Raw genomic sequence first — 24,718 nt, 5'->3', positions numbered from 1 at the left:
GTTCATCCCCGAATCAAAAATGCATGTTTTTCCTAACTGGCAGCATATGTACGCTATAGCGTTCCTAGAATGTTGTGAAAGTTTGAAAAATTCTTAATTTTGAAGGTTTTCAAGGTTAAGAATATGCTTGAATTTCTATATACTACTTGGAAACGGCTTATTTTTCAGGATAATCTGGTGTTTCATCTAGCCTCACTTATGTAAACCAAAAATCATAATGTGTTAAATGAAACAGTCCCATCGATATACAATACTAATTTACATGAGATGATAAAGGCTTTGCAGGACATGGCTTGCCAAGAAAACCACTTTGATCCATAATCAGGAATATATTAATCTTCACAAGCTACCCATTAATATCTCCAACACTCTGCAGACTATTCCTTTAAACTTTCCAGACATAGACAGTCCCTCACAGTGAACTTTTCTGTCTTTGTCAAAAGTGTGGTTTGTGTGTTCTCTTGCTGTGTGTGATGTGATGTTTTCCCATCTGACATTTGGCAATGACAAATTTTTGTTTTCAGAAAATCAAACTCAGAAAGCAGATGATAAGAGAAAAAGTGATATGAATTTGGTTTGTTTCCTGCTGAAAGATTGCTGCCAGTTTTTATAAAAATCCCTGCTTGCAACTGTCATTCAAACAATAATAAGACAACTCACAACAAAAAAAGTGCTCATTATGATGCATTAAAACTAAATATATAATGATTTTAGTGTGTCTTCACTGTAAAGAGTGGCTCCCTTAATGGTAGGTCATCATTTAAACACTTGCATACTAATAATGGTAATGTTATCTACTGAATTTTGAATGAATTGCCTTTAACATGTAAAACCACCTGCAGCTATATGGTCCTTTTAGTATCACTTCCATAGGCACACAATGTAAACAACATATTATTTCAAAGACTAAATCGATTTTTTGATTATTTTTCAGCATCATAGGGAAATATAACATTTTGCCAAGGGGTAATACAGTACGCAACAAATATAAACAGCAACATTAATTCGTAATAACACTATTGATCACGGTGTGGGGAATCACACAGTCTGTTTTAAACACTTTCATGTATTCAGTCATTCAGAAAATACTTTCCTGTTCTCTTGTTAAACATCTTTAAGCGACTGGAGTGTTAAGAAACGTTTCACATAATATATTAAATGATGTGACAAATAGATACATCACTTCTAACAACAAGAAATGTCCAATGATCACACTTTAGTGCTTCATTATCACAAAAAGTACCTTAAAATAAAAAGTTACCTTCATTTAACTCATCAATACTTTTGAAGCAAAATCAGCTGCAGCAGAGAAGAAGGTGCATGTAAAGCAGCACAGTTACAGTCTGGTGCCCTTCTCCTGTTTTTTCAGCTGGACGTCATTGGCCTTTTTCTTCACATTGTCACTGTCATCGTCTCCATCCAGGTAGATCTTGTCCAGCTGGTCGGGGTCGACGTAGGTGTAGAAGTACGCCATGATGGAGAAGATGATGCAGACGGCCAGCAGCAGGCCGGCAAACAGCACAAACTCTTTCCACTGGGACGACAAATATTGGTTAGTGTGTGAACTGCACCGGTTTGAGGAGGATCAAGTTCACATACAAATAATGCTTGAAACATTTTACATAAGGGGTTTTAGTTTTAGATGCGTGTTATATGCAAAATACAGAAATTTAAAGGAGTTTTATGGAATTTAATGCCACATTTAAACTTAAAATAGTGATTATAGAGTGATATAATAAGAGATCTGATAGTCTGTCTCATCAACCCTCATTTGCATTATGAAGAAGTGCATACAGAAATGTATAAAGAAAATAATAAATTAATAAATGTAAGGGAAAAAAGAAATTAATTAATTAATTAATTACAATAAATTAATGCTTTGATAAATTAACTACCACTTTTAAAACGAATCACATATAATATCAAATTAAATTAAATATAAATTAAAAGGTGAAGTTGATACATATGGAATTAACAAAAAATATTATTGCCTTTATTTACTTCAAATATCTGGTACATTTAATGGCATGTTAATTTATAATATGTTTTATTTCAACCACTTCTGTCCACTATATATATCTTCATTGTATTGGGATGACACCAAAAAACTAATTGAAAAAAAACCAGCGCTATCTGCATGGCTGGATATCACAAGAGAGAAGTGAGAAAATGTGTCTTTTAGACCATTTGAAAGAGTTTGTGTTACACAAATGAGATTAAGATATATTTCAGTCTTTAAAAAACTTCACAGAAAGGGTGGTTGACTGTTGTTTTAGTGTGTAAATGTTCTGTCTCTATTTTGTATAAGAGATTTTAGTGTCTCTGCATGACATCATACCTGCTCCAGCCCCGCCCCCTCTGCCACGATCAGCACGATCACGTTCCCAAATGCGACAGTGAGCAGCCAGCCGGCCTGCAGGACGGACTTCATGTTGGCTGGAGCCTGGTTTCATACAATGTAATAGAAATCATTATTTTTTGTTAGAAAATGTTGGGATTAATGGAGAGAGAGGCAGTTTAATTCTACAGTTGTACTGTAGCAGTTTTTCTTTTTTTCCAGAAATTCTAACTACTGATTTCAACTCTCACTGTAGTTTTGAATGCTGGCACTGAAAAGTTGTCTTGTTCCCATGCTGAGTCACTGCAGTCAGCCTGAATTTATGGACGTTTTAAGGCTCTCAAAAACATTTCAGCTTCCAGCTTCTCAGATGTGAAGATTTGCTGCTTTTCATTTTCATCTTTTACATTTAACTTAATTTGATTTAAATAATTTAAAGATTAAATATCGGTTTGACAAAGCAAACATTGTAAAGGTGTCAGCAATTAATGGATTAGGGAGGAAATATTCATCAGATTTACCCACAATGAAAGAAAATATTATTTGCAGTCAATAGTTTAGTCAATAGAGCCTCACCTCAACCAAGTATAACAGTAAAGTAAAGTAGTGCATGAGTAAATGTAATCAAATTATATAATGTGTAATTGTTAAACAGTCACAAGAGACTTTTTTCTGCACCGAATCATTTTGATTTTAATGCTTAAAGTTTTCCTACTTTACTAAACTTTTGCCTCATTGACATTTTTAATGCAGCTTGTAAGAGAGTATTTTTAGTACTTTTACATAAGTAAATGATCTGAAAACTCCCTCCAACGACTTATAGCGAGTATGATGACGAACCTGTGAGTAGGAGAACTCCAGGCCTGTGATGGAGAACATGACCTCTCCCACAGTGATGAGGACATACTGGGGGATCTGCCAGGCGATGTGCACATCGTTGGCCTTTACATCCTCCATCCTGTGAGCCACAAGTTTACCTGAATCCTGTCAAAACACACAGAAAGGCAGTTCAGTCATGTTGTTGAGCTGCTAAGATCTGAATACAAAGCTGTTTTTCAAGCTTACTGACCTCCATGAGCACAACAGTGTAGGCAGCCCCAAAGTCCAGCAGGCCCAGCTTCAGATCAACACACCTCCCTGACTGTGAGCCGCAGGACACAGTTTGGTATCTACCCAGAGGCAGGAGGTTGGCGAAGGATGAGATGAATTAGAGAAGAACAAAAAAACACAATAAATGATTTGATTAGCTTTGTACGAGCCTACACTGAATTAAGTTAATAATCAATTATTTATTCATTCATTAATTTAATCTAGGATTAGGTCCTCATTTATCAATAAATGAGGCAACACATGTCCCACTAATGCTAATTGCAATTACATTTGCAAAATTACAAAGTGTGTGTGTGTGTGTTACGAGAAAACAAAAGATAAAGGTGCACAGTTAGTGCCCATTTTTCATTATATTGTGGTTCTAGTGAATATAATATACAATCACTTTAGGTCTACAACATTTATAATGAAAATTCAATTGTTAACAAATAAACCTTATTGATCTGCATGTAATATTTTGTCAAAGCCACAGGGAGCGAATATAGAGGGGCTAGAGAGTTTTTTTTAAAGATGTAATAATCTATTTTTGGCCACTTGGGAGCATATGACCTTTTAAGTTGATATGGCAAAGTTTTTAGCATACAGTTGACTATTTAGACATCAATCTATAGTTGTGTTTAACTGGGTTTAACTAGGTCCAGTATTCACTATCCTTTTCCCACTGTTTTGGTCTCCACCAACTCTTGGTTAAAATACCTTGCTCTCTAGTTCTAGTAGGGGGTATCTGCGAGAAAATTTAATAGAAGCACAGTTCATGACCATTTTCTATTCCACTGTGGTTCCAATGAACACAACATACAACAATTATAATGAAAATTTAAATGTTAACAAGTAGTTATTATTCATCTCCATGTAATATTTTTTGTCAAAGACACAAAACAGAGGCTCTGCTATAACCTCTGTTTTGGTCTACACCAACTCTTGATTAGAATATCTGGCTCACCAGCTGGTCACTAACTGTGTCTGTGTGCTGTTTGGTGCTAGAAACGTTATAAAGCTCTAAATATGAAGCAAACTGAGTTTAGTGATAATTATCTGTGGCTTTATCGATACAAACGCCCTTTTATTAATATTAAGTTATAGAAGATGGCTGAACCGCAGCTAGACAGTAAGTAGCTTCAGGATTTCCTACTCACTCTCCCCGTTCAACAGTCCTGCTGGGAGACATGCTGTAACCTGAGGGCAACTGGAAAAACACTCCTCCTACAGTCAGATTTATCGCCTCTGGCTGTGTGTTGAGGAACCTGGTGAATTAGAATGAGAAGAACTCATGAGAACTTAAGTAAGTTAATTTGGCATATATTTTTACAGCAGCAAGGAATAAAGTTTTCAGTGTAAGATGATTAAAATATGAGTCATAACTTCAAAGATTTAACATCTTTTTACCTCAGGAAAGGATTCCCATCCTCATTTTTCTCTATTTGGTCTACCACCTAGATGAAGGAAATCAAAGCCAGGTAATGAAACCCTCCATAAACATCAATAACATCACTTTATATTTTCTGCTTGAATAGTTTATGTTGTTCTTTGAATTAAGGAAAACAGTTCTTGTAAATATTTTGACATCAAGCTCAAAATTCACCATCAGTGATGTGCAAAATGTGTTTTGCTTGCTTTTTACTATGGTAAAAGGTAAAGCTGTCTGTGTATTTGTTTAGTCTCTACTAGTCTAATGTGGCTGGATTTGGCTTTGCAGATGATTTGGCAGCCAGTCACCAGTAAAAAATGTTGACCTTGTACGTTTCTGCAAACCACCGATTTGTTAATCCTCAATGTTTTTTTTGTTCGGTGATGAAGCAGCAGGACGCCAAAAGCAGCGTGGGTCTGGTCCGCCATGAGCTGGACCAGGATGTGACAAACAAACTCAGGACGTGAGCAGTGTTCACATCCTGGTGGCATGTGTTTAATTATGGGTTTTTAAGCCCAACCCTGTTATTTAACCTAGTGGTTTTGATGCCTAACCAAAGTCCTCATGTGTCACAATGGGACGTGTTGGAGCAGCTCATATTGAACATATTTGCGGATCAAAAATGTGGAAATTCAACATTATTTGCGGTTTGCAGAAACTACTTTATATACTATGCTAACATTTATTCTGGAAACTTGGATCAGATCAGATCAGTCAAAAACATCTATGTGAAGTTCTTCTTCCAGTCATAAAATCCTCCATTTTTTTATGTTACTGGTGCACAATATGCCTCTTTAGGAGTTGCCATTGTTGTTTTGAACAAATAGTTGCTATCCATGTCATCACACACACCTTATCAACACCTGTAGTTCTTAACAGGACACTGATTGGTCTGAAGGAAATGGTGGTTAGACACAAAGACATTATTTGAAATCTGACAAGATGGATCTTCATGTGATCTCTTGATAGTATGAGAATCACATCTGATCAAACCCCACCCACACCATCCAACAAAACTTAACACTGATTTAGTGCTTTAGTGCTACTTATTTTAAGGGCTACTCACAAGTTTGCACTGGATTCTGGTGCTGTCTGGGTATAAGATGAGACTGTAGGCCGTCTGTTGGTTAAACGTGTGATTACACTCTGAGGGTTTTCCATTCAAGACTTCAAACTTCAGATCCTCCCCGGGTGCAGTTAGTGGAAGCGTCTCATATTTAGCAGGGTCCTGATACACAGAGAGACCAGAGGGGGTTCAGGTTCTTTTCAAGAGCTTCAATGTTTAAAAAACATCTCAAAACATAATGAGAATTGGTATTTGAAAAGGAGGGACTCCACCTCTGTAACAGTGCATGCATGCTGCACCTGACCAGACACTCCTATCTGTTGTGCCTTAAAAGCAACTTATTTGCTGCACAAATCATGCTGGGATACCTGGGGACCAAGCAAACCAAGTAGGGCGGGTGCAAATTCTTTGAAATTAGTTGCGTACAGTAGGCAATACAGTAAGACATATTTTTATGGCTTTTTTTTCATGGCTTACACTTAAGGTGTCTCTTCATTTGTTGCCTTAGTTTTAAAGTCTTAATAATTGATTTTCATACTATTTTTTTATCCCTTGTGTTTGTTTATTTTATTGACATTGACTTATTTTTAACATTTAATTGCTAATTGTTGGAATTTTTAGTCTTGCAGAAGCCTTTTTTTGTTGTCGATCTGAGTTGAAAACTAACCATAAAACTCATAAAAAATATTTTTTATAAATATTTTTGGGTGAAACGTATGATTACACACAAATATTTTAATAAATATTTTTTAGAATAAAGTTGCAAAATTAGCCAAAGGCTAGGTATGGTCAAATGTGTCCTGGTCTCTAAAATGTCCCTGTAGAACAGCTGTTTAGTTTAGTTTAGGGGATTAAAATAAGAAAACAACCTGTCAAACTGTTAGGGCTCTGCTAAAGACAAACACACACACAGCACATTCATTTTAGTTTTTTATGTTACGGTTCACTGAATGCTTCACATTTCCCTTCTAAACCTGTTAGTATTAGTTAATTAATTTTATTCTCTACACATTATAATTCTGCTTTCCTCGTTATACTGCATGTACTGTTGCCGTTTCAGCAAGGACAAACCTCTGCAAAACAACATTTTTTATCTCAGCGAGGCATTTCCTGGTTAGATAAAGTTATGATTGAGTGAGAGGGGTGATACACTCACAGGTCAGCACTCTCAAACTCACTTCCTCTGGTTAATTTTGACTCTACAATCCTGACGTATTTGAAATGCAAAAAGAGGAAAAAAACAGTATGCATTTCAGGAAACCTGCCTGCATCCACACTGGATGCTATGAAACATTTGCAGTGTTACCTGAAGGGGTGGGATCGGCTCTTTGAACAGGTTGCTGCCGGGGATCGCCAGACTCACATTACTTTCTGCCAGGTTAAAGACCTGTAGGAGACACTTCCCAGCAGGTGCAGGATCCACCACAGATTTCTAGCAAACAGAGAAGACAATTTACATACAACAAAGTGCTTTTAGGGAATTATCACTATAATATAAAAACTTGTATGCTATTTGTTACAACATGGACTTCTTATGTTTTTATATATTGGCTGATACAGACTGATATAGATTATTTTGTACTGAAGATGCTAATTGACAATATTTTGCACAATGTTCAATAACTATAAATATGAACGTAAGTATTTGTTGAATTTTGGTCAGGGTGGAAAAGCTTCTGAAGCAGCATTTTACTTTACTTCTCTTTTTCTTCTTGTAAATCCCAACACTCCCAACACTTTCCACCATCTACTCCTGCATGAATATAAGCACTCTCTCTGACTGCAATGTTTTCATACTTTGCAAGGCAAATTGATTGTAAATGGACTGAATTTATATAGTGCTTTTATCCAAAGCGTTTTCCACTACAGACTACGCTCATTCAACCGTTCACACACACATTCATACTGGTGGCCGAGACTATACCTACTACCATTGGGAATTCATTCATACACCCATGAACACCATTTGGGGTTTAGTATCTTGCCCAAGGATACTTGGACATGTAGGCTGCCATGATCAGGGATCAAACCACCGCCCTTCCAGTCAGTTGGCACTCACTCTACCAAACTGAGCCACAGCCGCCTCTTGATCCTTTTGGCAGGCAGGTTTTGGCCCACAGGCTGTATGTTTGACACCCCTGGTTTAGAAGAATATTATGTATACATTTGGATCTTATTTCAACAGAGTCAAAGTTAAGTAATGAATGGAGACAAATCGGGCAAGGGAATTATACAACCACAATTCCAAAAAAGTTGGGAAAAACTTTATAAAAACGTTTTTAATAAATACATACTCATTCGTGAATTTGATGCATTCTGTTATACAGCGTTGCAACTTTTGGGAATCAGGTTTGTACCCTGAAGATTCTATTCTGACACGAGAGCTTGAAAACATAACTGCAAGCTACCCACATGATTTGAAATTTAACTTCTAAAAATAGCTCAAAGCTGCCAGCATCCACAGTATGAGGACATCACACCGAAATAGACTAAAAAGCTTGTGTCAGTTTACAAGCTAACTGTAAGGCCAGCTCAGTGTTGTTCTCATCCAGGACTAGAAAGCTGCAGGTTTTCCAGGATGCATGAGAACTCTGCGTTTATTTTTTGTCTACTTGCAGGTATTTCATGTTTTCTGGCTGGGTGTGCATGCATGCAATTAATCCTACGTGTGTCGGGAAGTTTTGGTAAGTGCCTGTTTATTGCTGTACAGGTTTGCTTCTTGTACATACCACAACGTTCACTTCCACTAGTGTGGCCGCTCCAAAGGCCAGGGCTGCAAAAATCATCCCTGCAGCCATTTTCCTCAGAGGCCTGAAATACAGACAGATGACAGTTTTACACACCTGTCATGTAAAGTCAAGCTTTATCACTTTATGAATCAGGAGAGAGATTTCCACATCGTGTCCTCTCCTGACTGATAAGAGACTCATCACTTGTTGTGACATAATGCCATCTGTTCCAAACATATCCTTTACAACCAGAGTTATTCTCTAAGAAACACCAATAAAAACAGTAATTATAAAAGAGGTCAGAGCTTTTGTGTGTGTGAAACCTCCTGATACCATGTTTGTACTTACGGAAGTAGTTTTAGTTATTCTTTGCAGAGAAATACGTGCAGAAATTTACAGAGTGCTTCACAAACTATAAGCACCCACTCATCATATAAACATGTTTATATAATTGTAAATGCACAATATGTTTGTGCATTTACTTTATTTGTTAACCATTTTTACATATTTATGGGATATAAATGTAAGGTGATATTGGCTCATTTTCCAGTTTAAGAGGCTTTTTAAATGCTAATTTCTCAATAAACAGCCAAAACGGCAGGCTTCTACTCACGTTATGTTGATTCTGCAAAGGCCAACGAGCGGATATATGACGAGGTCAAAGACGGGCACCAAGAGAAGAATCAGCAGAGCATTCAACATCTAGAAAACAGGGAGGGGGAAAAATACTTACCGTTAAATGACTCGATAAAAGCTCACTAAACCTCGTAAAATCATAAAGGTTAGAGTCGTACGTGAATAACAGACTGATTATAATCCAACATGAACTGAAGATGGTAAGATAGCAGTGATTAACAGCTGTAAAAATGTTTTCACGAGAATGACAGTGTCACTTTATTCTTTAGGGCTTTGCTTGAGATGTGGTGTTTTCATTTTTGTGTGTTTTCACGTAAAAAAAATGCAATCATCAAACATACACAGCAGTCTGTAGGTGTTACATTAGATGACACAGTTTCTGTTGATTTAATTCTGTACTTCTGCACATTGAAATGAAAGTTAAACAGAGTGCTAACATTCAGCTTTAAGTGTGTTTAAGAGAGTTCACATCAATATCATGTGAGCAGAAGCGTTTAACCGTCCACGATATTTAGGAAAATACAATATAGGGCAATGGACGTCATGCAAGAACCACTCGTACTAACAGATTTGATGCACATGTGAGCACTAACACAATTTACAAGTTGTCCAGACCTGTTATAGGATCGATTTGCCCTTTCTTTACAAAGTTTGTATATTTCATTACTTTAAAGTTTTTTTATTTGACAATCCTATAAAAAATACATTTTTTATTACTTTGTCTCCTTTTTGGAAAATAAATGACTTAAAATATGAGCATTGTCAGGTAGATAGAGTCTGTAACCATAAGTATAATGGAAATGACTTAAGTGTCATTGGAATATTTACATTATATTATCATAAGTGTATTACTAACATGATTTCATTATTTCATTTTTAAAATATCAAGGTATTGTCAATATATACATATATATGGCCATGGTATAAGTAAATGGTAACACACTCTAAGGTGTCACAGTGTTCCAACACTTGCAGTATTTTTTTGTATCCAAGAACCTTATTGTGCATTATTTTTTATTTCTCTGCAAGCAGGAGGACCTGCACCTACCTGCATTTGGTCAGGCTTAATAACGAATGCCCCACCCTGAAAGAAAAAACAAGAAGAATTCATCTGAACATGAGAGCCATTTAAACTTTAACTTCATAAGTTTTTCAGGACCTGCACTGCCCTATATGAGTCACTGTGGATGAGGGATGAGTACATGGTTTAAGACCATAAACAATGTAATTTACTGGAATCAAATGATGAATTGCAACAACATCCTGGCAAAGGGAAAATCTGTTTTACAAGACAGTCCGATGGATATTAAAACCCACCCAGTGATAATAAAGTGCAATAAAAGGTGTAACATTTTGACTTCAATGTAACTTCATGTAAGAAACTCTTACGAAAGCCATGTTCATCCTAGTGGATTGAAGCGTCCAGCGGGAGCCCTGCAATTAAGAAAAAACATTCTTACTGTCAAAGTAGTTTAAGGTACAGCTAATTTAGTAATATACCTTTAACCACAGCAGAGTTGTTTTTGTTTGTTTTCCTGCAGAGAATATTAATGTAAAACTGGTAAACATTTGACATAACTTCCAGGGGAAATGTGGTTTTGTTGTGTTTTTTATTTATTTATATTTTTAAATGAAGAATACATTAAGGAGGAATGAAGGTCAGAGATGTGGAATGTGGTTTTGAGGTTTTTGCATAATCAGATGTTTGTGTTGGCCAGAGGAGCAGATAACAGATAGTCAAGGGATTTTACTGTGACACAAGACCTTGACCATGTGCTGACGAGAAGACGCTCACGCATTAACAATCAACAAGAACTGAATATGATTCTTGATTCAGAGACTAAAAACCCCAAAAATGGCTCATTCAAATTAAAAGTTATGAGAACTTATTTCTATTTATCCAAATAACACACTACTTTAAACATCTGCTCTGCACTGCATACTGAAAATAAGATACTTACTCTTACTGTACTTACTTACTTATATGTTGCAGCTTATTGCTGCCATGCCCCAAAAATAAAACTGGTCAGTGTCACATTATCACATATATAAAATTATGTTTATCATGCTATAAAAAGATATTTTCACATTATCACAACGTACCAACTTATCATGCTATAACAAGAAACTTTTGCTGTTATAAGAAAATACTATTTATCTTTTTCAAATGGTCCTATGGGATCATTTGAACATTTGATATTTGATAAGTTGGTCTCAGGTGGAGGTGGACTCCCTGGGATATGCACTTCGGTTGTGAGCCACACTTGGCCAGTTTCAATAAACTGCTATTTGAAATCCTCCTTAGTGGATGCAGACTTATGACAATAGCATACATTGTGCACGATAATAACAGCTTCCTTCCACAACTAAACCCATGCATGAGGTAAAACTTAATCAAATCATGTAAATGAGACATAAACCTCAATTTGTCACTGATCTCTGTACACCATTTTTCATGTTTTTCAGATTACATCATAAAACGTTTTACATTATTGCAAGATAAAACTTTCTTTGTTTCTTCTGTTATAATTTGGTATCTTGTAATGATGTTAAAACATCTTGTTATAACATAAAAATACTGTGTTATAACAATAAACTGTTCATGTTATCCTTTTCTGGTGTGGCACCAATATGCTTCCATACCTACATGACTCATATCATCATTATTCAGCCGGCATTCATTTTTGTTCTGATGATAATTAGTTTAGCAGTGGTTTAACATTTCGGCAAATACACTGTTCACTTCTGTGCTCACTCTGTCTTACAATAATCTGCCTCCCAGCACTGATTAAAATCTGTTATCCTGTTTGTTTAATCCATACAAAAATAGAAGTGTCAAAGGCACAATTCATCATTTTACGGAGGGCTTTTGTGCGTCTGACATTTTTGTGCGGGGACCAAGAACTTAATGGGAATGTCATCTGTTTTGCAGGCCTGTGATTTTAAACCAAAGTATTAGGTCAACCAGACTTTTTAATTTTGTCATGAATGTCCATCCAACAGTTTTTGGATGCTTAAGTCCAAACCAAACCTGTGAACCAGCAGACATTGCCTAAAACCTCTTGACTTTTTTGCAGTGCACAGTTACATTATGTATGAATTATGAGGTTTGGACACATTAATAGAATGAGCTCTTGTTGTGACATAAGTCTTGTGTCTTCGTGTACCTGCTGATCAAACAGAGCCCAGAACATTGGCAACGGGATGTAGAGCACCAAAACGCGCAGCACCATCTTAATCTCCTGGATCAGACGCTTCTGTTCACACACAAATACAAACACATAGAGTAAAAAGGATTGTTCATGTGCCATCCCTCAGAAAATATTTGGAAAGTGTTACTTGGAAGAGTTAGTAAGAGTGGTTTTATTTACTGAGTATCTGTCTTCAGCCCAGTCCAACCAGTGCTTCCTCTGAGGGTCATACCGTGCTCTCCTCCAACGGTTACTGATGGCAAACTGCAAACCAAAAGAAAATAACAGGAATGAAAATGGAAAAATGGGCAACTGAGACAGAAACAGCAGCAAAAAAGATGTTAAATGAATACTTTTATTAAAAGACAAAATGTTTCTGGACAGGAAACAGAACAGAATAAATCCATCTGGACGTTAATAAATCATCTGCTACGACTCTACGCTGGACTGGGAGATGACTCACCCCGATGCAATTGCAGACTTCCAACAGGATGTTTCCCTGAGGAGGATTCTTCTTGTACATCCCGCTGCCAGCAATGAACACAACTGCACAAGATGGATGTTGTGTTAGGCTGGAAAACAGTTTATGTTGGAGACGGCTTGCCTGTTGTGCAAACAATTGCTCCACTTGTCTGGTATCTGAAGTACCAACGTGCTCATATCTGCTTTAAAATGATTTCCTATCCAACAGAAGAAGAAACAATCTGACAGAGTGCTTTACCATTTATGGATGTTTTCTTCTCTTACAATGGCTTGTGAAATGCTGAAGAGCAATCTATCATGATCAAAATAAGCACAATAACACTGAGGCCCTCACTGCGATCTGTCTGTGGGCCGTACGGTAATAAAATCAAAGCTTGTTTTTACAGTGAGCGGTCAGCCGAGCATGAATCCCAAATGGATCAGTGGGGATTCAGAGGTAGAGACAACTGACTGTCAGGACGTATGAAGAGGGGCTTGATCAAGAGGAAACGCAGCCTGTCAGAAGCTCGACTTCACACAAACATGCTCTTAGCATGCAGATTGCAGTCTGAAATTAGGCTTGGATTCTGAACTGTGACGGATATTGGACATTAATATTAAAATTGGAGCATTACGTTGCATTTGTGGTGCTTTTATTTATTTCCTGGAGGCACACAAATGTGCATTTGAATTTATTTAGTTTTTCCAAATTGTAAATGTATGTTTCACATCTATAAAGTTGCTTGCATTTACATTTATGATTTCACGCTTGCAGTAATTAGTTCTTGATCACTTGAGCAGCTCAAGCAGCTTTAACTGGAGTTTAATTGCCTTAAATAAAAACACAAATTTGAAGTTATGTTTATCAGAAGTCTGTAGCTGCTCCTCATATCTGCTTGAGGCTAGAAGCTCAAGACTACAGTAGCCACTACTAGAGTAACACAGCTAAATCACAAATGAGTTGCATTGTGGGTAATGTAGGCGCCACATATGATAATGATGAAGATGATGATGATATCTCTGGTCTGCTCCACTGATTTTAAACATATTTAAACTGTCCAATGTGAGTCTTTTTTTTTTTGTGATTGTCATTTTTTATTATTGTAATTTCTTCAGTAAAAAATTGACGATTCTATACAACACCAGGTAGTAAATTAAATACATAATAATACAAAAATTGTTTACAGTACCCAAAAAAACAAATATTAAAGAAATCAGGAAAATAAATAAATAATCATCATCATCATCATCATCATCATCATAATACACTTTAATTAAGATTGATGAGAAGAAAAATAAATGCATATATATATATATATATATATATGTGTGTGTGTGTGTGTGTGTGTGTGTGTGTGTGTGTGTGTGTGTGTGTGTGTGTGTGTGTGTGTGTGTGTTATGAATACGAGAGAAGGAAGAAAATATTAGGAAAAATTAATATAGTACCTACATATAAATATAGATGCACATGAACACATTTTTCTCTCCATTCAAAAGGCATTTAAAAAATAACCTACATTATTGTTTTATGTAGGTCTGGTATTTTCACCATTTTAAAATTACTTTATTCATCCCCAAGGGGAAATTCAGTTAGTCTGGTAGAATCTGATGGCCTGATGGCTGTAGGAGTGAAGGATCTTTTGAATCTCTCCGTCCTGCAACGGAGCACCTATAGTAGACTTGTTTGTAAGAGGCCATCATGAGGTCAATAATGTTATATGGGTGCAAAGCTGAATCAGTGAAGTCCTCTTTAAATTGCTCAATCAAATGTAAAGATCCATTATCTGATTCTTTTACTTTTTGGAAACTGACAGCTATCAGCTTCACACAGTTAGAAGACAGAGTCATGCACTTTCACGACTGTTAACATTAAAACACTCACCTAAAGCCACTACCATCAGAGCTGCAGGAACCCCGAAGGCCAGAGCGTAGCAGTCCCCCCCGAAACACTGCACATCCCCTGTAGGAGGTAATCCAGCATCAACAGATGTCAGAAGACATCACTGGGTATAAAACATGTGGTGAACGTGCAGAATAAATGCTAACCTCTCAGTATGGGTGTAATGATAGTCGACAAGAGGCTCCCAGCGTTGATTGACATGTAGAAAATGGAGAAGAATTTCTGCCTCTCTTTGCCCTGGAGGTGAAATAATCAGGACACACTTGTGTTTTGTGATCTTTAAGTCCACATTAAGGTTTCAAATAAGTTCTCTCACTTTACTAATTGTTGTGTAAAGCTAAAATATAATGGAATTCTGTCGAATATAGTGTAATGCATTTTAACTTGTTTTCAATTTTTACACCGATGGTTTTCACCATTTCTATTTTTCATAGAATCATCTGAGGCTCATATGAGGCTTTTACTAACATTTCACACTGTGTAAGAGAATTTCTGTCTTCAAGCTAAAGAAGAAAGTGTGGTGACTTACATGTTCCTCGTCAAACTGGTCTCCGCCGAACGCCGCCACGCAGGGTTTGATTCCTCCGGTGCCAAAGGCGATGAGTATCAGACCCAACATGGACAGAGCGCTGAAACACACACACACACACACACACACACACACAAATGACCTGCTGATGCTACTGGACATAACTGTAGTACTGACACTAGTATTAGATTAGAGTTAGTTGAATCCATCTTTGATTATAAATTCATTGATTCGTTAATTTATAAAAAATAAAAAATGAAAGTTCTCTGGAGTCAGACACCTAGAACAATCTAGTGTTTAAATTGTGATTAATTTAATTAATAAATTAATTATTTAAGGAATTTATTTTTTTTTTTAAACTTTTGGAAATCATGTGCAATAAGTCAATTGTCACAGTGTTGTTACATATATACATATATGTACATACCTATTTACTTCAAATTTATGTCTATATTTCCATATTTCTATTTAATTCCTGTTTGTATTTATCTTTATTTACTTAATACTTGTTGCATTTTTATTTTATAACGTTGTATATTTAGTGTAGTATGCTTTTTTAATCTTTATTTTATTTACAGACATACTTATTTTTATTTCTATTTCTTTTAAGCAATTTCACCCCGTGGTCAATGAAGTATTTACTGATTCTGATTCAAATATAAGTTGGCTCCAGTTTCTGTAAAAGTAAGATATTTATTGTGGTAACTTGTGATCGCTTACTGTCAAATTGATTGTAATAATTTGTTTAATCAAGAAAAACAACAACATGTGACTTAATAATGAAAATAATTAATTAAAAAAACTGCCTCTCATATGTCTGTGGACACTAATGATTTGTCTTCTTTCTGAAATATGATTCTAACTGCTGAAAATGACTGAATCAGCTCCAGATAACTCACATGTGCACGTCTGTGTTTCCCACAGTGGGGATGGCTCCGACAGACTTGACCACATGGCCGATCACGTAGACAATGGACAGGTAGATGATGGTCCTGTTGAGACAAAACCCGTGATTACGTGCATTCCGAGCCGCACTCTTATTATCATAAAGATCTGTGATTCATCTCCACTAACAGGTGGTGTTACACAGTTTAGACAAAGCTCACAGGTTAAAGGGCTGAAAGCCTGCACCACTGATGGTAATGACACAACAAATGCATGATGTCCATACACTGTTCAGGAGTTTGGAATCACCTGCCACATAGCCTTTCATTCTTTTAGTTTTTTTAGAAGTTTTCTTAACAAATATGTTATTTTTGTTTCACTTCTGTTTTGCAAAAAAAGTCATCTTTTGTACATGAAGAACAAAAACTCTGTATAATAAAAATATCAGAAACAAACAAACATCATCTCTGAACCCCTGAAAAGTATGTTTTCTTTAAAATATTGCCAAAAATACACCGTTTATCATAGAAAGAAACTGTAAAAACAGGCATTATTGTCAAAATTTAAACTTTCCGACAGTCTTGGAACACATCGTAGGTTAAAAGAGTTTCTGTTAGAAGAAGTAAACATACAGTGTATTGTCACGTGACAAATATTCAATGAAAATCAGACAGAACAGCAGGCTGTTTACACACACACACACACACACACATATATATATATATATATATATATATATATATCTTTTTTTATGATTTATGTCAGTTTAACTGTTATTCTGCACAAAAGACTTGTGTAGTTTGAGTAGTTCACACTAACCATGATTGTGGTGATTCCATAGAGCTGCAGGACTCATATATTTTATACATCACAGTGAAATTCAAGGCCACAGTGAGTAAAATGTAAAAAGAGATGATTTCAGGTGGACTGAACCTTAAATGGCTTTATGGATGAAGAACACGGGGACTCACTTGTATTTTCCGAGCCAAGAGTCAGCGATGAGCGCTCCCAGTATGGGCGTGAAGTAGCAGAGGCTGCCGAAGGCGTGGTAAACAGCAGTGGAGAGGTTCTGGTCCCAGTGCAGGTAGGTGACGAAGTAGAGTGTGAGCAGTGCTGTGAACAGACACACACATGAGCTGTAGCTTCCCAAGTCTATATGTCAAGACTAAATACCTTCTAATGTTAATAAGACTTGTAGCTTTTATCTTTTCTAAATATCCCATCATCCATTGCATGCTTGTCAGGTGTTTATCCGAGCTTTCACAACACGACAACACTCTGTGCAGTCAATCTGTGCAGTTTAGCACTGCTCAAACTCACAAAGACTTTTATTTATTTATTTTTATTATACTGAGATCCCAACGTTTCCCAACGAAAGCTACACCTTCAGGGAGCTGAACTGGGACAGCTGTTCACTCAAACTGATCCAGTGCTGTAAATGATTAATTATTGAAGTAACTTACTAAGCAACAACACATAGTTCCTGCTCCATGGATGTGAGAATTTAGTTGTTTTTTTCTTTGTTTTATTTAATTGTAAATCAAAAATCTCTGGATTTTTCACTTTGTACTTTTTTCGTCTTTTTCTAGGAACAACTAATGGGCACTTTTCACTATTTTCTGACATTTTATAGACAATACAATAAATGTATGTCCTAATAATGAAATGAATAACTAACAGTTTGCAAAGGTTGAATCATAAGTTCACTGAACTTGAGAAAAACTTGACATAAAGTTCAATCAACACCAATTCAGTAACACTGACAAGCATTTAAACATTTAAACATGTAGTTTCTTAAAATAGTTTATTTTTAAGATGACAAGTTAAGCGATAAATCATATCTTATTTAGTTATATGGAGTAAATTATTCATTGATGATAACGACTGAAACTGATCTGAATATGTGTAATTCTCATGACTACCTTTCAAGTCATCAGAAGAAATTCATTTTGATCCAGGAAATCAGAAACAGTCCTTAATTTATAAGAAAATTATTGACACAATGTGTCAATTTGAACTGCCTGACGAGGAAACGGTGCATTTGCACGGCATGTTTATTTGTTTGAAGTGAAGCAATGTGACAGACATGTGAGTATAACTTAGGTCATGTGAAAGGAAGTCAGGGACTTTATCCTTATCTGTCTCACTGCAATATAACCTCCCACTCTGTTTAACAAGCCGAGCATGAGAAGTTATTTAACTTTGAGTTATACGTTAACCCTCTGGAGTCCATCTATTTATTGAAAATACATGTTTTATTTTCAGTAATAACTTTATTTATATATGATATGTAGATAAGCTGAGAAAGCCTGTTGAAAGTGCAATCATAGGAGCTTTCACAGTGTGCCATTTATGTTTCTGGATGGCCTTGAACTTTTTGAATTTCAATGAGAAGAAGACAGAAGTGATGGTGTTTGGCCCTAGTGGCTCTTGTGTGACCCCTCCTGTTGACTTGGGCCCTCTGGTAGATTTTGTAAGGCAGACTGTCACAAATTTAGGTTTTAAGACGGACAGTGATTTTAAATTAGATCGTCAGATAAGTGCTGTTGTAGGTCCAGCTTTTTCCAAATCAGGCAGCTGGCTAAAGTGAAGCCTTTTCTTACGCACAAGCACTTTCAAACAGTAATCCATGCCTTCGTTACATCTCGGCTGGATTACTGTAACTCAGTGTACTTTGGAGTCAGCCAGTCCTCCCTCGCACGGCTCCAGTTAGTGCAAAACGCGGCTGCTCGCCTCTTAACTGGAGTTCGTAAGAGGGAGCACATAACTCCCATCCTGGCCTCCCTCCACTGGCTGCCTGTGCATTTTAGAGTCCATTTTAAGATTCTTTTATTTGTTTTTCAATCTTTAAATGGTCTTGCCCCGTCTTATCTCTCGGAGCTCCTCCACCCCTAGGCTCCTGCTCGGTGCCTCAGGTCAGCTGAGCTGCTGCTCCTGGAGGTACCGAGGTCAAAACAACAAATCTGTTGCAGCCCCCAAACTATGGAATGAGCTGCCTTTGCACATCAGACAAGCCTCCTCACTGTCCATTTTTATAACTCATCTTAAAACCTATTTTTATTCCTTGGCTTTCAACCGCGCATGAGACTCTGCTCTTGTTTTAGTGTTTTATGGTTTGCTTTTATTTATTGTTTGTTAAATTGTTTTTTAAAAAAAGCAATGAAACTATTTATTTTAGTGTGTATTTCTGTTTCATTTATTTTATTGTTTCTTGTTTGCTTGATTATGTACAGCACTTTGTTGCGGCTGTGGTTGTTTTTAAAGTGCTTTACAAATAAAGTTGAGTTGAGTTGAGTTTCTAGACCATTTTTAAATTGTGAATTTTCTTTCTACAATGAAAACTATTACTATTTTACATTTACATTTTAATTTACATACATGCATTTTCTGCTGTTTTTGTGTGTATAAATGGTTTAAAAAAATGTTTTTAAATGGTACATTTCCATAGACACCTTTGTCTTTTTTTTGTATTTTGGGTTCCTGGCAGCTTTATAATTTGTTAATTAAAATAAAATGAAAAATCTGACTGATAGCCAAGTTTGTGTCGAGAAAAAGGAGCCATGCATAAACAGAGACAGAAATTAATGCATAGGAAGTTGACAAATTTGAACCAAAACCTCTTGGACTTCAGAGGTTTAAAGAGCCTCAAGCTTGTCTGAGTGCTCAGTCCTCCTCTTCAGGTCGACAAGACCACATGTTGCACAGACGTAAAGTTTACATACCTTTCATGCCATAGTAGGAGAAGCGTTCGCAGAACTCGTTCACCACTATGAAGCAGATGCTGGACGGGTAATTGGTCCCACATAGTTTCTACAGAAGCAAAGTTACTGAATGTTACTTTTTAAACAACAACATACAGAATGAAACATTAAGTAAACAAAGTAACTGATAATCAACCCACAATCATCTGATAAACGTATCTCTTTATCTAATGAAAACATGTTGATTCAATCAATAGTTTCAGCATCTCTAACAGAGCTAATCGATATTTAATCATGGAATGGGAAGAATGTGGTTCATAAATACTTCCTGTTAGTCAATCACTTATAAAGTACTTGAGTAAATCATTATACAGAAACATAAGTTATTATTTTAAGGCTTCTGATATGACTGTGCTACACTGGGGAAAAAAGTCCAATATAATCTTATAATGAGCAGATAAACTGCAAGTTATTGTAACTTCAAACTCCTTTTAAATATCTTAATTTGAAAATCACCCAATTAACAAATGAAATGCAATTTAAAACAAATAATGATCTTATAACATATGAAACTCTGTAAGAGAGTTACAGAGTGCAACCCAGAACTACTCAACATAATATATTCCACAGAAATCTAAACAGGAAAACAGTTAACAGTTGTGATAATTGATTCATCATTAATTGATTAATTAATGTAATTTATAAAGCAAACGTTTCAGGTGTGTGTGTCTAGAAGGGGGGTTCTCTTCCACCTCTAAAATGTGGAGATTTTGTGGGGGGGGTTTTCTTTTTTTTAATACACTGAACATCTTTTGGTTATGAACTGACATTCTGCACTATTTTCTGATATTTTATAGACTAAATCATAACTTGATTAATGGAGAAAATCATTGTCAGATAATCAATCATGAAAATAATGTAATTTAAAGTTAGTTGCAGCCTTATGTGCAATATTATTACTTCTTATACTGAAATTAAAACAAAAGATATTATCTCTCTTCCCTCGAGGTATCTATTGATACAAATCTATTACTTTTAGATGTATTTTTCCCGATCTTTTGAGATATCTGTCTCCATTTTTTCTCATGTCCTGCAGACTAAAATAAGAAAATTTTTGAATTTTATTTCAAGGCAAACTGCCCCATTAAGAGAAAATGTTCTTTACTTGTAATTGTATTGTCTAATATAATTTTTTCAGTCCTTACAGAACTCATATGACACAAAAACAGTCAACAGCATCTCTAGAAAGTGCTCAAAAATATGGAAATATTAACTTTTGCAATTCCTAAATTACAAAAGGAATTACACAGTTTTCTGAGAAAATTGTGTAATGATGGGGTTTATGTGATGTGTGATTGAGGTGTGGTTGTCAGTCAGTGACAACTTATCAGGGAAACTACTTCCTCAAAAGTAGATTCAGTGAAAAGAAAGATATCTTTAAAAAAAATGAATAAAAAGTGTTATCTCCGTGCATGTCTCAGAATGATAAAAATAACTTTGCTTGTATTTAATTTGTGTGACACGATCCTTTAAAACAGTTTGCTATCATGATGTGTCTCCAGATAAGCCAATCAGAAGAACTTGTGGCACCAAACGTCTCCAAACGATCCCAGCGCGCCTGTTGCATCATCTCCCTAAAAATTCATCCTAGCTGTCCTGGTCCGCAGAGAAAACCACTTTCTGTACGAGTCTGCAGGTTAACTTAGACGAAAAACAACTTGTTTTTCCCCCACTTCATTGAGCCTGAGGCCATCCCCGCTCCCATGTGTCCACGTCTCTGCTCCACACAGAAGCGATGCAACTTTTTTTTTTTTTACACGCTGCATTTACATTTTTTTTTTTTCCTCAATAAAAAACTTTTTAGCAGGCAAAGAGCCTGAGCGATGAGCATTTGCTGCGCGATCCCGTCGCTTGTGCTTACCTTAGTCATGTTGCTCTATTTGCTGGTAGGTTTGGATTGTTACTGCTGCATCGGGAGCTTCTGTCTGCTGTCCAAGTCCGTCCCACTCCTCTCTGCGCTCTGAGGCCACCAATGCAAAAACTTCGGTCATTAATGCTCTGAAAGCTAAAGTTAATATTCCACCAGAAAGTTGGACTTAAACTTCCCCGGGCTTCTGCAGACTTGAGATGTAGAAAGAAAGACTCACAGACAGAAAAACAACAACATCCCGACGCGTGTTTCTATCATGTAAATGATGTTAGTGAGGAGCAGGAGGTCCGTTAGTTGCAGTAAAGTGCAGCAGCTTCTCTGGCCGCACAATAGTGTCGTTGTTAAGCTCTCAGCCGCAGACCTGACTGACTGTGATGGAGGGTTAACGTGTTGGCCGAGCTGTTGCTTTTCTCCGGATGAATGACACTGAGAGCTGCACTCATTTCCTTTTAATTCAGCATGAGCAACATGCACGAGCTCACTCTGTGCAATGTTGCAATGTAACTAAGTAATTTTACTCACGTAGTGTACTTAAGTACAATTTCGAGGTACTTTACTTGGGTATTTCCATTTGATGTAACTTTATACCTATACTCAACTACATTTAGCTGACAGCTTTAGTTACTTTTCAGGTCGAGATTTAACATAAAAATCATGATAATTTTTTTTTTTTTTTTTAATTAAACCACATAAAAGTATATTAAGTGGTTATAATGAGCCCTATCTTAACAGCATTAAATGCTGCTTACATACATGCATCAATAATAATTAATAATTAATTTTGTACTTTTACTGAAGTAAGTTTTGAATGCAGGAATTTTACTTGTAGTGGAGAACTTTTTTTTTACTGTGTGTGTGTGTGTGTGTGTGTGTGTGTGTAGTGTCATTGTGGTCTGGCAAGTAGCTTTGCACTGTAAGTAGTTTCTTTTCTTCAGTCGTCTTCATGGGTTTTGTAACAGTGAGTGGAGAAAACTTACTAACTTTATGTTTTGAGATATTTTTTCTGTTGTATTTTTCAGTGCCTTTACACTTATTTGACCTAGGAATGAGATTGCGTGATTTGAATTGTAAAATCATCAACATATAAATATGATGTGAGATTAAGATAAAGCTTTATTGATCCCTTGAGGAGGAATTTAGGAGCTGCACAGGAATATAAAAAGTAAATAAAACTGGCCCCACCTTACCTTAACCAGCTGCAAACACATTACTGCATCAATATTTATTGACTGCATAATGTGTACCTTTATTTTTGGTACTATAAGTTTATTTTGAAGCCAGTTTTGTACTTTTATTAAACTAAAAAGTGCAGGATTTATTCATTTAAATTATTAATAGAGTATTTCTGTGTATGTTATTGCCACTTTTATGCAAGACCTGAATTCTTCCACTTCTGATTATGAACAATACAAAGAACTCTGATGTGCAAGATCACAAATGAATAACACATAATCAATGATGTTGATCATTTTGATTATCAGTTAATTATTTCATTCAGTTTCTTATACCTAATGAAACCATCTGAGAACTGCTTTAAATCTGCTTTTTAAAGCATATTATTATATGTATTATATGCATTATTATATGTATTATTATTATTATTATTATTACTTTTAATTGCTAAATTTAATTGCTGTTATAATTATGATAAATATTATATATATTATTTTAATATAAATTAGTATTATTGTTATTATGTTTCCATTGTTATTATTATTATTATTGGCTTTTTACCAAAAAATCTGACTTAGGATACAACAAAAATGACCTTGAAATGATCCTTAAATTTAAAGGTCCAGTTTGAAGGATTTAGTGGCATCTATTGGTGAAGTTGTAAATTGCAGCCAGCTGAAGGTATTTAATCCCAACTATGATGTTTTTAACTAAATCTAACTACAAGTATTTATTCTCAGCGCCTAAAACTAATGAAACTGAAAAGGAAATGTTGGACACCAGCTTGAAAACAACAAAACCCAAAACAATTAAGCTAATGACAGTGTCATTCTGTACATGGGGGGAGAAGGTTACCGCTGTCTTTGTTTAAGGATCAACGTTGTCAGAACTTTCTCTGGTTGTCCACTTACTTTATCAGTGAAATCTCCAGGATCCGGGACAAGAGACTGGACAAGATAAATGACCACAATTTCGGGCAGTGTTTTTGGGATACTGAGGTCAGTTTCCGAGTGCGAGTCCACCTGCGAAATGTTTGACTAGTCACCAAAATGAACCTTCCAAATCTTCTAATTATATATTTATTTTCTTGAACTCAAACTTTATTATTCCCACAGGAAATTTTATTTTCCTGGTAAATTAACCCTCTGGAATCCATCTATTTATTGAAAATACCCATGTTTAAGTTACAGTAATGACTTTATCTATATATGATATGTAGACAAGCTGAGAAAGCCAGTTGAAAGTGCAATCATAGGAGCTTTCACAGTGTGACATTTTTGTTTCTAGACCATTTTTAAAATGTGAATTTTCTTTCTACAATGAAAACTATTATTATTTTTAATTTACATGCAAATAAACTGGTTTGTAGTTTTATTATTAATTATTTTTTCTGCTGTTTTTGTGTGTATAAATTGTTTAAAAAATGGTACATTTCCATAGACACTTTTGTTTGTATTTTTGGTTCCTGGCAGCTTTATACTTTAATTAAAATAAAATGAAAAATCTGACTGATAGCCAAGTTTGTGTCGAGAAAAAAGAGCCATGCATGTGATGTAAGGACGGACTGAATGATGCTAAACAGAGACAGAAATGAATGCATAGGAAGTTGACGAATTTGAACCAAAATATCCTGGACTTCAGAGGTTTAAAAAGTTTTCCA

At 35.8% G+C, this 24,718-nt stretch overlaps 1 protein-coding gene across 1 annotated transcript; it reads right to left on the bottom strand.

Annotated features, from left to right (window-relative positions):
• Nucleotides 1-245: 245 nt before the first annotated feature.
• slc15a2 (solute carrier family 15 member 2) lies at nucleotides 246-22,247 on the bottom strand. The gene is made up of 22 exons (XM_059342411.1): nucleotides 21,877-22,247; nucleotides 19,977-20,064; nucleotides 17,226-17,367; nucleotides 16,269-16,361; nucleotides 15,370-15,469; nucleotides 14,987-15,077; nucleotides 14,823-14,900; nucleotides 12,942-13,024; nucleotides 12,659-12,742; nucleotides 12,455-12,544; nucleotides 10,677-10,721; nucleotides 10,336-10,371; nucleotides 9,265-9,353; nucleotides 8,652-8,733; nucleotides 7,229-7,354; nucleotides 5,923-6,084; nucleotides 4,835-4,881; nucleotides 4,585-4,692; nucleotides 3,408-3,507; nucleotides 3,179-3,322; nucleotides 2,339-2,443; nucleotides 246-1,534 (listed from the first exon to the last, which is right to left on the bottom strand). Exons 1-22 carry the CDS (start codon nucleotides 21,883-21,885, stop codon nucleotides 1,337-1,339), a joined length of 2,100 nt encoding a protein of 699 aa, XP_059198394.1. The 5' UTR covers nucleotides 21,886-22,247; the 3' UTR covers nucleotides 246-1,336.
• Nucleotides 22,248-24,718: the final 2,471 nt, after the last annotated feature.

Source organism: Centropristis striata, chromosome 10, assembly GCF_030273125.1.
Source record: "Centropristis striata isolate RG_2023a ecotype Rhode Island chromosome 10, C.striata_1.0, whole genome shotgun sequence".
Lineage (NCBI taxonomy): Eukaryota > Metazoa > Chordata > Actinopteri > Perciformes > Serranidae > Centropristis > Centropristis striata.
This window is presented reverse-complemented; position numbering and strand designations above follow the sequence as displayed.